The 12,611-nt window shown below is 47.9% G+C and overlaps 1 protein-coding gene across 1 annotated transcript; it reads left to right on the forward strand.

The window, feature by feature from the left end:
• The first annotated feature begins 4,382 nt into the window (after nt 1–4,382).
• On the forward strand, nt 4,383–10,246 carry LOC142052166 (homeobox protein NANOG-like). Its single transcript, XM_075081969.1, has 4 exons — nt 4,383–4,563; nt 7,766–8,040; nt 9,390–9,479; nt 9,884–10,246. The coding sequence occupies exons 1-4, from the start codon at nt 4,383–4,385 to the stop codon at nt 10,244–10,246; spliced, it is 909 nt and encodes a 302-aa protein (XP_074938070.1).
• The last annotated feature ends 2,365 nt before the right edge of the window (nt 10,247–12,611 follow it).

Below are 12,611 nucleotides of genomic sequence, written 5' to 3' on the forward strand. Positions count from 1 at the left end.
CAGTGAAGGTCCCTCTTGGGAGAGGTACACCTCCACCTCCTAACTGGGGTGTGGTCAGACCGAGCCTCCAAGAAACTTGGTATTTTCCTGGTATAGTGGTAGCAATAAGGACTTCTAAACTGTTGCAGCCCGAAGTGCCGCTAGCTCTGCCAGCTAAATGTGAATGCAGATGTAGCAATACTCCTGTTTGGTGGCATCAGCTGTAACTTCACTGAAGAAGCTGTTGGGCAGAGCTACAACAAGAAGAGATGAACCACAAGGGCTAAGTTGTGATTGAACATGTGAACCTAGTCAGGGTGTTGTGAGGTTTAACTTTCAGTTCTTGCTCTGTTATGTCCATGCTGTACACATCAAGCCTTGTTTGCATGTTAGCTGTCACGGGACACTTTGCTAGAACACAGACATCTCAGAGTCAGGTCTGACCAGTGTCTTTTTCCAGATTTGAGCTTTCCCATTTGACCCTGTCTTATTCCTCTTTTAGGAGAAAAGAGCAGCAACTGACAAATGAAGAGGTCTGAAAGGTAATTACCTAAAACCCCAGTGAAAAGCAGAAGCAAAAAAAAGAAAAAACCCAAACAGAAGCTGCTGCCTGGAAGGATGATTTTACTGAGTTTACTTACAAGAGGTGTAGAAGAAATTGGGGCAGTGGCAAAACACAGCTAGGAAGGGATTGTTATAAGAAAATCAGGTTGTTGCAACCATATGGACAGTGCCAGTGAAAGGAGCTAGTTACAGAAACCATTTCAGTGAGCGTGTTGAACATCTTCTGCTCTGTCTGTGCATCTCCTGAATGGTGTCCACAATCCCAGCCTAGTTGCCAAGGTTGTTTTTGCAGCCTCTCCTGCCTTCCATGTCACTGGAGTTACCCTGACAATAGCACCTGCGTTCACTAGCTTGTGGCTATCTTGGACAACTCAGCATGAGCTACAACCACATCGTGGAAGGCATGGGAACATAAAGTTAGGACTTTTCCTCTTCTCTCCTGGTTTTTTTACCTCCCTACCTTTATGGAGGAAACCTGGTCATTTACAAGCTACTGTTTAATTTGTTGTGACTGTTGCACAGTTCAGTGCCATCTCAGAGAAAGGCTGTTGATGAAAGATCATGTTACTAACATGCTTGTGAAGAATTTACCCTCTTTTTATTGGAGCGTGCTTTCAGCTTCATGGTACAGAAGAGCAAATAAAGATTAAGATACTAGAAAGCCCTCTGAGCCAAGAGCATGAGCCTGGGAAGGCTCTCATGGAGATCATTGTGGGATAATAGTGAGTAGCCAGGCCCAGCCTGGAAATATACAGTACCAAAACAACCAGGGTCTGGCTCAGTTTGATGCCCCACCACATCTGTCAGCTGGCTGCAGTGCTGGTTTTAGGGAGCTGCTCCCTGCGCCACAGGCTGTGTCACGTGCTGCACCAGGGAGATAAGCCACCTGGTGAGAGGTGGTGCTGCTCTGAAACCACAGGGTGTGTGTGGGGTGTGTGAGGCCCTGAGGTTCCTCCCGCTCCTCTGCCTCTCAGTCCCCCTCCCGCTTCCCGGGAGGTGACTCCCTCTATGCTGTCCCACTCACTGGTCCAGTTGGGCTGGTGGCTCTGCTCCCAGGGGCAGCACCACCCTCCTCCCCGGACTTTGTAGTGCAGGTGACTATACTAGTTTATTGTGGCCTCCGGGCACTTTGCAAGTAAGATCCCAGACACCTCCAGAAGTAGCTGAAATCAAGGAGATCAAGTGCAAAGTGCTCAGCCAGTCAGACTCCCAAGTACGGTTAAGCCACAGATACCCACTGTCACTAATGCCAGCACAAGATCTTTGCCATGTTTTCTGCCAGGTCTTCAGATTAAACAGTGTGTTAACAGTGTAAATATGTTGATATCCTCCAGGTCTACTCCCTTGTTTTCATTTTCTAACTGCATCTAAAGCCATGAGAATTTGAACACCAACATATTGTCAGGCATGAATAGGAAGGAGCACGTGTCATTATCCTTGACTGGAGCTGCCTAGTGGTGTTCCAAGCTCTGTACAGCTCATGTCATTGGTGTCTCTCCCTTTGCTTAATTAGCTAGGGACTGAGGGCAGGTATGAGGGGCTGTGATCTGACTTCTTGTGGCACTGCAGCTCTGAAACATGGCATGATTCAGAAGTGAGGCATGAGCCAAAACCACCATGTAGAGGCTGTTGCAGGGTAATTGCAACAGGATGCTCTTGGGATTCTATCAGGGCAGATGCTCTCAAAAGTCCTTTTTTGCTTTAAGTTTTTCAAGTTAATTTTGTATTTAAAACGTCATTTCTTGTGCAGAAGGATGTCAGTGCCTGCAGTTTGTAGGCATAGAAAAGTGTTTCATGCAAATGGAAAACATAATACTGAATGCATGTTAAAGATACCCCATCCAGGCCATTGGTTCCCTCCAGTCTGCATCTTATGGGAAAGCAGGTGGTCCCAAGGCAGCAGAATCATGCTGTGATGTGGCAAGTGTGTTGAATAGTCTGCCCGTGGTGGCTCAAGAGCAGCTGCATTGATTTTCAGATTCACTCACAGGCCAGTCCTGAAGTTCCTTTCGGCTTCCCATGCAGGGTTATCAGAATGCTCCCAAGTTGCCTCTGGTCTACAGACAGGGAAGCTGCCATGGGACACAGAGCGGTGCCAGAAGTGCCGGAGGAAGTGGTGCTCTACATCCTTTTATACTGATCCAAATCCTATTTCCTATGGGCTTGCTCACCCCCACTTGTCTGTTTCTTCTCCCTGATGATACCTGAACGCTCACAGCAACAGGTTCCCCTCTCTGGCCTGTTGGCCAGGTACTGGGTGTTAGCACATGCTTGGGAAGACGGCAGCAACAAGCACCTGTAGAGCAATGAGGCACAGAGGGATGCAGGGACAGTCAGATTAAATAATTTTATACTTTTGTGGATTTGCACCCTCAGCTCTGAGCTTCTTACATGAGACATGCACATGTCCTGGTGCCAAGGCAGGGCTAGTTCTACCAAAAAATATTTGAATTAACTCTGGGACTTCAGTCTGTGCATTGAGAAATACGGACATTAGCAGGTGACTAGCAATGGCTCTCAAGATAAAACTATTCAAATCATCTTAAACACAGGCAGAGCAAAACCTCCTGAGGGGAAGGAACTGATCCCCATAGAGCAGATCAAACTGCAGGCCCATAGCTGAATTCTGTGCCTCACTCACTCACCTCTAGTTATTTAATAAACAGCTCTGCAGGCCCCTGTCCCCCTTGGGTGGGGGCCATATGACAGCAAACATCAGCTAACCCTACCTTAAAGGAAACACTTACTCTTACCTTAAAGGAAACCCTTCACCTTCTTTATTCCAGACAGTTTGGGACAGCCTGGAAAAGGCCATAGCCAAGACTATGCAAATGAAATGTGTCTTTGAAAGGCCATGGGGGAGCAAATCTATTACCTGTGGACCTTATCTGCACTAAATCTTTTCCTACCTTCAGAGTGAAAAAGTCTCTGCTGATTGTCCCTCTGTAGACTGGTCAGCTGAGATTTCTGAATCTGCTCTGTAAAATGAGATCTGGTGTTGCATGTGACTTGTCCAGTGTTTCTGAGCTTGCTCTGGCACAGACATATGGAAGATGGGCCAGACACATTTTCAGCTGGCTCCCTCAAATGCCTGTGTGAAGTAAATTCCTTCTCAGTTTCAAAAAAATGTAGTTTCTAGACTCCAGGTCCCCCTTGCCCTGTCTCTGACATCTGTGAGTGTGGGAAGTGCTGCCAGGTCAGGAGGGTGTGTGGATGTGTGTGTGGGTCTTGTAGGGGTGTCAGTGTGACACAAGCCATGAAGCAGAGGTCTCAGAACCCTCCCCATAACCTGGAGCCAGGGCTTGGGTTTGCTTGGCATGGTACTATGCAGGTCAGCACCAGATCTACATCCTGTCCACTGTCATGTGGTGGAGATTGGTTGGGTTTTTTTCTCCCAGTGCAGTGAACAGCTCTTGTCTACAGGACACCTGTGCTCATAGGATTATTTTGTGACGGGATGATTTGAGCTGACCCCAAAGAAGGAAGCAGGAGGAGGTTTCCTGGGGCTCTGGATCAGAACCCTGCTCAGGTGTGACTGAGAAACCTGCAGAATGGGAAGAATTCAGAGGGGACATATTTTAGCTCTGATGCCATGTGTGGCTTTCTCCCCACACCCCACCCCCACCCCCCCACCCCCGCTCTGTCCCCACCCCACCAATCAGCCTCTTTAACATGACAAAGAGCCTCAAGCTGCAGACAATGGTGGATATTGCAGTCCCAGGCAGGATATACCCAGCTATAAAGGTAACAACCTGTCTACAATTTAGGGCTACTTCAGCTTGCTGGTGAGACCTGCCCCACAGGCGGAGGTAGGGGAGCCACTCTTTCACCTGCTCCCCATGTGTGCACACTTGGCTCTGCCCCCTTACCAGGCTTACCCCAGCGGGACTGGCATGGGGTACCTGGAGTTTTACTGGAACTCAGCAGGGGAGGCAGGACATGCCCCCACTTTGGCTGGGCCAGCAGGAGCCACCAGTGCCAGTCAGTCTCCGGACACAGGAGGGAAGAGGCAGATGGCAGGTAAGGCATTTCAGCTAAGTCCTAGAGCTGATCCCCAGAATACCTGTGGTCCCAGGTCAGCCACTCACTCAATGACCTTGAGCAAATTTTTCTCTCTTCCTGCCTTGGTTTCCTAATGTGTGAGCTGGGCAAAGTGCAGTGTGGTAGGCAAGGAGGATGGGTGACCTTGGGCAGTCACACCACCTTTCCTTTGGTGACTGTGAACCATTTTCTTAAACCTCAACAGAGCCTGTGAGAGTCCAGGCACTGGCAGGTCTGTGCTCCAGGCTGAAGGGCAGTGTGGCCACATGGTCTCATGGAATTTTGTGGTTCTCAGGGCAAGAATGTCTTGGGCTCCTTTTAGTCAAATGCTGTCATGTGTGCTATGGAGAGAAACAAATCCTGAAAGTAATTATTCTCGTGGCATCCCTTATCCCCTTACAAATCTTTGCGCCCTTCATGTGCTCATGAAACTTGAGCCAAGGCATGCTCTGAATTACTGACAGGAAATCTGCTCCCTTTAAATGCAGCATTATTACTTTAGTTTTAATTTGCCATTTTTTGCCATTTTTCTCTATCACCTTCTCCTTTCCATCCGCTTGTTGTCTTGCCTTTTCCCCTTTGCAAAACAGTCCCAGGGCCCACCGTGGTGGCATTTATGGTTCCTGCCATTCCTCTCCCACTCCAGTGAGTGGCTGATGAAAGCAGCTTTTCACCCACCCCACTGTATGGTCAGCAGGGTAATGCTTTTGTAAGGTGAATGGATGGGAGGAGAGTGAGCTTTTGGAGCGCCGGTTTCAAGCTGTCAGATGCTATAGAGAGCTACAGGCTCCGGCAGAGTGGCTAGCAGCTACTTCATATGTGGTTACTTGCCATGCAGTTTGGAGAAAGGCTTAGGTTCTCTGCATGCTTCCTGCTCCACAAAGGCAGCAGGCAGTCAAGACTCATTCATGCCCCCAAAGGACCTGGTATATAGACTTAAAACCTGTCTTCAAACACTCTCCTCTGGTGTTTCTTTCTACAGAGACCCATCACGGAAGCAAAGGCCTACAGACTTCAAGGGCCTGTGGGAGTGGGTCTGTCAGATATTTGTGTTTATGTCTGTTGCACTGCTGTTTGTGTTTCTTGCTTCCTCTTTCCTTCACTCTTTTCTCATGGGAGAGGGCGCGCCTTTGTCCCGAGCTTGAGCTGCAGGTGGTAAATTACCTGGGGGTTTGGGATGACAGGCTGAGTGGGAACGTGTGGGAGCTTTAGCTCTATGGTGTCTTGCTGTGGTTCCTTCTAGCAGAATACTTGCCTGTTTTCCAAGCCCACATTCTCAGCATACTAATTTCCTACCTATAAGGTTTTTACTGCACAGCCTGCAGGAGCCAAGCATCCTGTGGTCTCACACAAAATTTTATCTTCCCGTGCATCCAGGTCACAGATGTTCAGCTTTCTCTCAGGCTCTGCAGACTAGCCCTATGCACATAACACCTCAGACCCTTGCACCTCTTCTATTGAAAGCCCCTTTCTGCCTTGTAGGCAGAATCCCTTTGTAATCCTCATTGCCCTGCTCCCCAGCAACAGAAATGTGCTCCACTATACACCTGCCTCTTCACATATCCTGTGCTCTGGATGGTTATAATCTCCTAAGGATAGGAACTAGCTAAGAGTAGGCCTACAAAAGCAGGCAATCCTCGCGTGGCAGGCACCACAAAGACAGGTGTGCCTCTGTCAGGAGGGTAACAAGGGAAAAGATACCACAGACATGGCCACTTTTCTGAGGCCCAGCAGCACTGCAAGGCTGTTGAGTGATTGCTTAGTAGCCTCTCAGCTTAGGATAGAAGAAGGAAGGCTTTGGTAGGGTGGACAGGGAGCCCATTCCTCGGGGGGTCTCTGTACTTTGCATTGGACATGCATTCGGGGGGGTTGAAGAAGAGGTCTCAGTGGGCTTCAGTCACAGCTCTCAGGGTCACTAGGAAGGAGATTAGGAGCTACTGGTTTGGCTCAGTAGTGAGAAGCTGTGTACTGAAAATGGCACTGCAGCATTCGCTGCACCCCCTCTCTCCTGAAATGTCAGTAGGAGGAGAGGGGATGGACCATGCAGAAAGGTTTGCAGAGGAGTGGCTGGAGGAAGGAGGGATGGACAAATTTATTACTGCAGTTATGGGGAAGGGGAGGAGACTTACATTGTAGCCCTTCAGTCAGGGCTGGCCTGAGAAGGTCTCAGCCTCTCACAGACCCCAGCAACCAGGCACCTCACAGAAAGGTGCTGGGGTAATCTCTCTTGTTAGCATTTTCCTATTCAGGATGCCTGAATGACTGTGCATCTTGGCACCTTTTGTCTGGACTAGTAGCCCAGACTGTTTAGGAAGTTTTTCCTTTAGATCTTTATCTCAACTTTGCCCTCAACAGAGATCCCTTATCCCTTAAGACATGTACCAGAACAAATGAAAAGGAGCTTGGACACCTTCCTGTGCACTCTTGAATTTTGTCCCCTACGACCCTGGTACAAGATTACTGGCTCTTCTCACCTCTCCCACACATCCATCTTTCCTCTCTTCCTCCACACTTCCATGTCAAATTTCTCTCCTTCATTCTCTTTCACCAGAAGCCCCCCTCAGCCGAATATGTCCCTCCATCTATACATATGTTTCCAGCAGTGGGGTGCTCTGTGGTGGGAGCCACAGGTAAACAGGATTAAGCCAATATCCAAGGCCTGACTGATGCTCTTTACCTGCCGCTCCATCATTGTGAGCACCGGCTTCTCTGCCCCACCATACACCCTGGTTGGAGGCTGCTTTGCCACTGTCTGTCAAGTGCGCTGAGATTGCTGGGAGACAGTTTCAGTGAGCCCAGACACCAACCCAAAGCTATGTTTGCAGTCATGACCAGGCCTCTTTACACCACACTAAGACCAAAATATTGCTGGGGACTTTTGGAGGAGGATAGTAACACTGTAAGCTAATGTGCACCATTCTCTACCCCCTGCCCTGAGTTTTCTGCCTGGCAAAAGAGAACCACAGGTACCTCAGAGAGCTGAGCTGGGAAGCTGCTTGCTGTCAGTGGGCTTGTCTGTGCTCACGGATCCATGAAGGAAGGAGGGTGACACAAGCCTTTGCTTCAACAAAGCTGCTGTCTGGTAGGCAAGGAACTCTACAGCTGGCAGAGATCATGCTTATACACATACAGCTGTGCATTGTGTCTTGTATACATTTTCCCATTGTCTTTTTATTTCTAGAAGTATCCCCAGCTTCGTCCAGTTCTGGGAATTTCAGCCAATTCACACCAGATTCAGCCACCAGTCCACATTCAGCATCCTCGTCCCCACCACCTACAGCTAAGTCTCAGAAGGGCAGAGAAGATGGCATGGAGGGGGTGAGGAAGGCCAAGAGCCGCACGGCTTTCTCCAAGGAGCAGCTGCAAACCCTGCACCAGCGGTTCCAGAGCCAGAAGTACCTCAGCCCCCAGCAGATCCGGGAGCTGGCTGCTGCCCTGGGGCTCACCTACAAGCAGGTGAACAGAGACTTTTACCCATGGTATATCTGTCACATAGTGGCTCAATGGTCACATAAGGCAGTGACAGGATGGAAAAATAAGTCCCTAGCAGAGAGTAGAGGCAAAGGTACCAGCTAACAGTTGCTCCCCTGCCTATTCATGCCCAGAGATCAGGAGGACTTCTGGGGAACAGCAGTCAGTAGCACCTCACTGGGGCCTCCCCAGTGAGGAGTCAGTTGAGGGTGCTGTTGCCAACACTCGTAGTATAATTGCAAACATAGTGATGAATATGTTGTTTGCCTCCACCCTGGGCTTGACAGTACTTCAGTACTTGTCAGTACTTCACATAGTTTTTCCATGCACTGGTGAACTTCACAGAACTTCACAGAACTTCACAGAAACCCTGGCATGCGTCAGGTCTCTGGAACCCAGGGCTGCAATATGCTAAAAGCTATGGCTAATGTTACCCAGGGCTGATCTTGTCCAACATCCAATAATGTCCCACACTCAGCACTGCCTGGCTGCTTTACATCCACTACCCTCTCCATGTGGGTACTGCTAGGTTCATACATTGCAGACCTTCAGGGTCTCTGCTGATGTCCAGGTAGTTTGTGTGTAGTAAACTGGTACTGGCTCAAATGATGCCTTCCTAAAGCAGAGCAGGCTGGGCAATGGGGCACAAGTACTTAACAGTTATAAATCCAAAATCTGCCTGGAATTTGGATCTCAGAGCTGGGCATGATCATCTGGATGCCCCTGGGATACCCTGGGACTTAAAAAGTTATATATATACATACACATGCACATATAGAACTGGTTCTGTGAGGAACATGACCAGTGGTACAATCTGCTCTTTCCTTCAATCCACATCCCGGCAAAGGCTGCTTGCAGAGAGCAGACACAGCCCTGGGGGGAAATGGCTCTGGAATTCACCCCAGCAAGAAGCTTTGAATTTGGGAACTGCTGGGTACCAGGAGCAAGCCTCTCACTTCTCCACTCACAAGCATGCAGAAACAGTCTTAGAAGTTTGCCTGTACTGCAGGGGGCTTGTAGAGACCTAGATGGGTCTAATTTTCACCATGCATTCATCTCCATGATTGAAATGAATCAATTTGTCACAGCTATGGCTGTCCCGTGGACATAATGCTGCTCCCTCCCCCCACCATGCAGATGCACTAGCCACCTGCTGAGGCTGCTAGACAGACATCTCTCCTTGGCAACAACTCCAGGGAGCTCTCAAAGGACTTTATCTGCTGCTGCCCATATATCTATGCCATCTGGTCACTCTTTGCTGCTTGTGAATCTGATAACATTTGCTCTTCCCTCTCCTTTGCTTATGTTTTCTCTGCTCTCCCTTCCCCACCCAGGTGAAGACTTGGTTCCAGAACCGGAGGATGAAGCTGAAAAGGTGCCAGAAGCATAGCCTGTGGACTGAACGGGCTCAGTGCCTCACACAAGTAAGAACATAGCAAATGGCTCAGCATGGCCCTTCTATCTGGGCAGATAAGTCCTGTGATATATTTCCTCCACAGGGGCAAGTTAAGGGTAGAAGTATCAGTGTGCCCTGCCTTCTGGTTTGTTCAGTGCAGAGGCATGACTCTCTGTGTTCTGTAGGTAGCCTAGCAATGGGCTGACTACGTCACTGAAATGTTTCCAGACAAAAGCTGTTTTCCTCTTATATATTTGACTGTGTATCCACCCTTGAGCTATGGGGATGGATATGGTTCGTCTTGCCCTCCCATGCCATTGCTGTTGATCAAGAGACAACATGAAATGTGAAGGGACAGAGCCTCAGTATGAGTTAGGCTGCAGACACCAGTTGAGAAACTATTTGTTCTGACTCACTGTCTTTCCCTTTCAGAGTGGCTTCCAGCCAAGTACTTACCTGGATGTGCACCCCAAATTCCACCAGGGCTACCCGATCACTGCAGCCAGTAACATACAAACCATGCCTCCCCCCCATCAGCATTATGGAGCAGGGCAGAATGCTTACACAATCATGACCGGAGAGGATGGAGGAGTCTTTGGAAAAGGTGGGGGCACCTGCAGCGTCCAGCAGACAGTAGGCTTCATTGCCCAGCACAAAGTAGACTTTTACCACAGCTGTCCTGGCAGTGTGGAATACCCAGGCGCAAAGACAGGTGACAGCTGTAACTTTCACCACTCGGCTACCATGGGGGCTCCTTTCCCAGCCACTGCTGGCCACCATCTCTATCATTCCTAAGCACTGTGGATGTGGGGTACTTGGGCACCTGGGAATCAAATCTCATTCTTATCTCTCCCTTTGTTGTTCATGTGCTCTTTAAATCAGGGGCATTGGCATCATGTAGCGGAACCTGTTTTGGCAACCAAATATGTGCCTGCAAGCATGCACAGACACACAAACATGCCTGTTTGCCCATATACATCCATACAGCCCTCCATTTGTATGCCCTTACACATGCACACACGCACCCCCTTCTTTACTCACATAGACAACTCTGTTTCCTTATAGCAAGACCCAAGACCTGGCTACCTAGATTATCCGCTGAATCTTCTAAATTATTGTAACTTTTCTCAGAGGAGGCACAGATTCCTTTGGGGATCTCATTTATACGTATCACTGTACAGTTGTCTATAACTAACCCTGAAGCCATGGGCTGTATGGAGAGGTGCTGGTAACATACCTTTCACTGAAGTTGAAGGAGTTATTGTCACAGGCCAGGCATCCATCTGATGGCTAGATCACCAGTTCTGTAGGTCAGCCACAAGGTACAGAATTGATGAAGTGTCTAGTGAAGCGACACGTGACTTGTAGCTTGCAGAAAGGCTGGTAAGATGATCTTATAAGCATCAAAGTGATAAATTTTGTTTATTTGTTCTGGTCTGTATCTTCCTGTGCCTCCCCTGAAGAAAACCAAACAGTGCATTCAATTTGGCAAATAATAAAATATTTTTTAAGGTGGATTACATATTTTTATGGGTTTTTTTTCTTCCACTGTAATAGAGCATTGCAAAATGAAATCCAGATGGAACACAAATAGCCATAGCAACCATATGCCATTGTTATTACTGATTTGACTCTGAAACTATAAACAGAGATTTTTCTGTGTTATTAGTGGATCGGCTTCATGACTTTTGGCAATGCCAGATACTTAGAGTCAAAGATGAGGTGAGTAACTACTACCTACCTTAAGAATTTCCCCTACCCAGCAATATGTAATACTGGGACTGACTAAAACATAGACAAACCCTCATTTCTAAACTTATATAGTATTAAGTGCCTAGGTACCTAAAAACAGATGTGTGTATCAAAGTATATTTAATAACAGAGCCCCAGTTCCCTGAGTCACAGACTTTCTATCACTCTTTGACAATCACAATGACTTTATCATAATGCAAATAAATATCTGTCATGGTTAAAAAAATAAGCATAAAATGAAGGCAATTGGTGGGTGCAACTGCTGTAATAAGAGGCGTGGTCTTCTATTGATAAAGATGGTTTATATCCCTGTGCCTTGCAGCTGTTTATTCCCACCCCAACTCCCACATGCAGCCACTCTTTGTCCCTTTTGTTGTTCAGCTTCCCTGTTTTTAGAACTGCACTTAACTGTATGACCAGCATGATATGGGGAAAAATAGGGCCTTTTGGAGGGCAAATTTCCAAGTCATACCATTTTGGAGATCCATTTTAAAGCGTAGCTCAAATGTGCATGTCTCCTACACCCAGCAAGTGCCTAAGCTTGGGAAAGATATGTTCTTGCAACCACTGAACAATGAGAGGGGTGGGGATCAATCAAGTTAGCTTAACTGAAAGGTGCTGGGTGGACATCTGAAGGTGGACTATAATAGCAACAATTATCAGGGCTCTCACATGAGTGAGAGGAGTTTTTTCAGCTCCTTTGGAGCCAACAGTGCTGCTGCTACTAACCTGAATATCATCTGGATCCTTTCTATGCCACCCCATCAAAGGCTGCTGTAGGTGCAAATGTTGAACTTGTGACTGCTCCTCACTAATAGTTCTCTAGAGAGGCTTTAGGACAGACAGGATCTTGGTGTGAAGTCTCTGGGACTGGCTTGCAGAAGGATGCTGACTATAAGAGCAGCAGTTCTGATCTCCCTATTATTGACCTTCAGCAAAGCTGTGTTACCAAACACTACCATATCTTTCAGTTTCCTCAGAAGACCCATAAAATTTTTCAAAGGCCATTATTCAAAGACAGAGCTTATTGCCACAGGTGGTTCTGGAGACAAAAAGCCTGCAGCAATTCAAATAGGCAACTTCCAGGAAGGGAGTTCATTGACGTCTGCTGTATCAGGAGCTGCATTCCCAATGCTCTGTGTAATAACAGCAGGAATGCAGCTCCTGATGCAGGCAGTCCCTTGGCCACTGTCAGCCACAGAGGGACAGCAGGGACTTGCTTTCCTCTTCTGCTCTTTTCCTACTATCTAGGAATGACTTGGATGGATCCTGGGGCTCAGCCAAGGCAGCAGTCCCAGTGTTGTAATTTGTAAAAGATTTCATGATCCAGACATAGCCCAGCTGCTAGGGACACACCCTGTCTGTGAGCAGATGGACTTTCATTACATATCAGAAATTAATTCTAGCC

The sequence above is a fragment of the Phalacrocorax aristotelis genome, chromosome 1 (genome assembly GCF_949628215.1).
Source record: "Phalacrocorax aristotelis chromosome 1, bGulAri2.1, whole genome shotgun sequence".
Taxonomy (NCBI): domain Eukaryota; kingdom Metazoa; phylum Chordata; class Aves; order Suliformes; family Phalacrocoracidae; genus Phalacrocorax; species Phalacrocorax aristotelis.

Coding starts and splice junctions, on each gene's coding strand:
- LOC142052166 (XM_075081969.1), top strand. CDS start 4,383: ATGTGTGCACACTTGGCTCTGCCCCCTTACCAGGCTTACCCCAGCGGG. Junction 4,564..7,765: donor AGGGAAGAGGCAGATGGCAG/GTAAGGCATTTC, acceptor TTTTATTTCTAG/AAGTATCCCCAGCTTCGTCC. Junction 8,041..9,389: donor TGGGGCTCACCTACAAGCAG/GTGAACAGAGAC, acceptor TTCCCCACCCAG/GTGAAGACTTGGTTCCAGAA.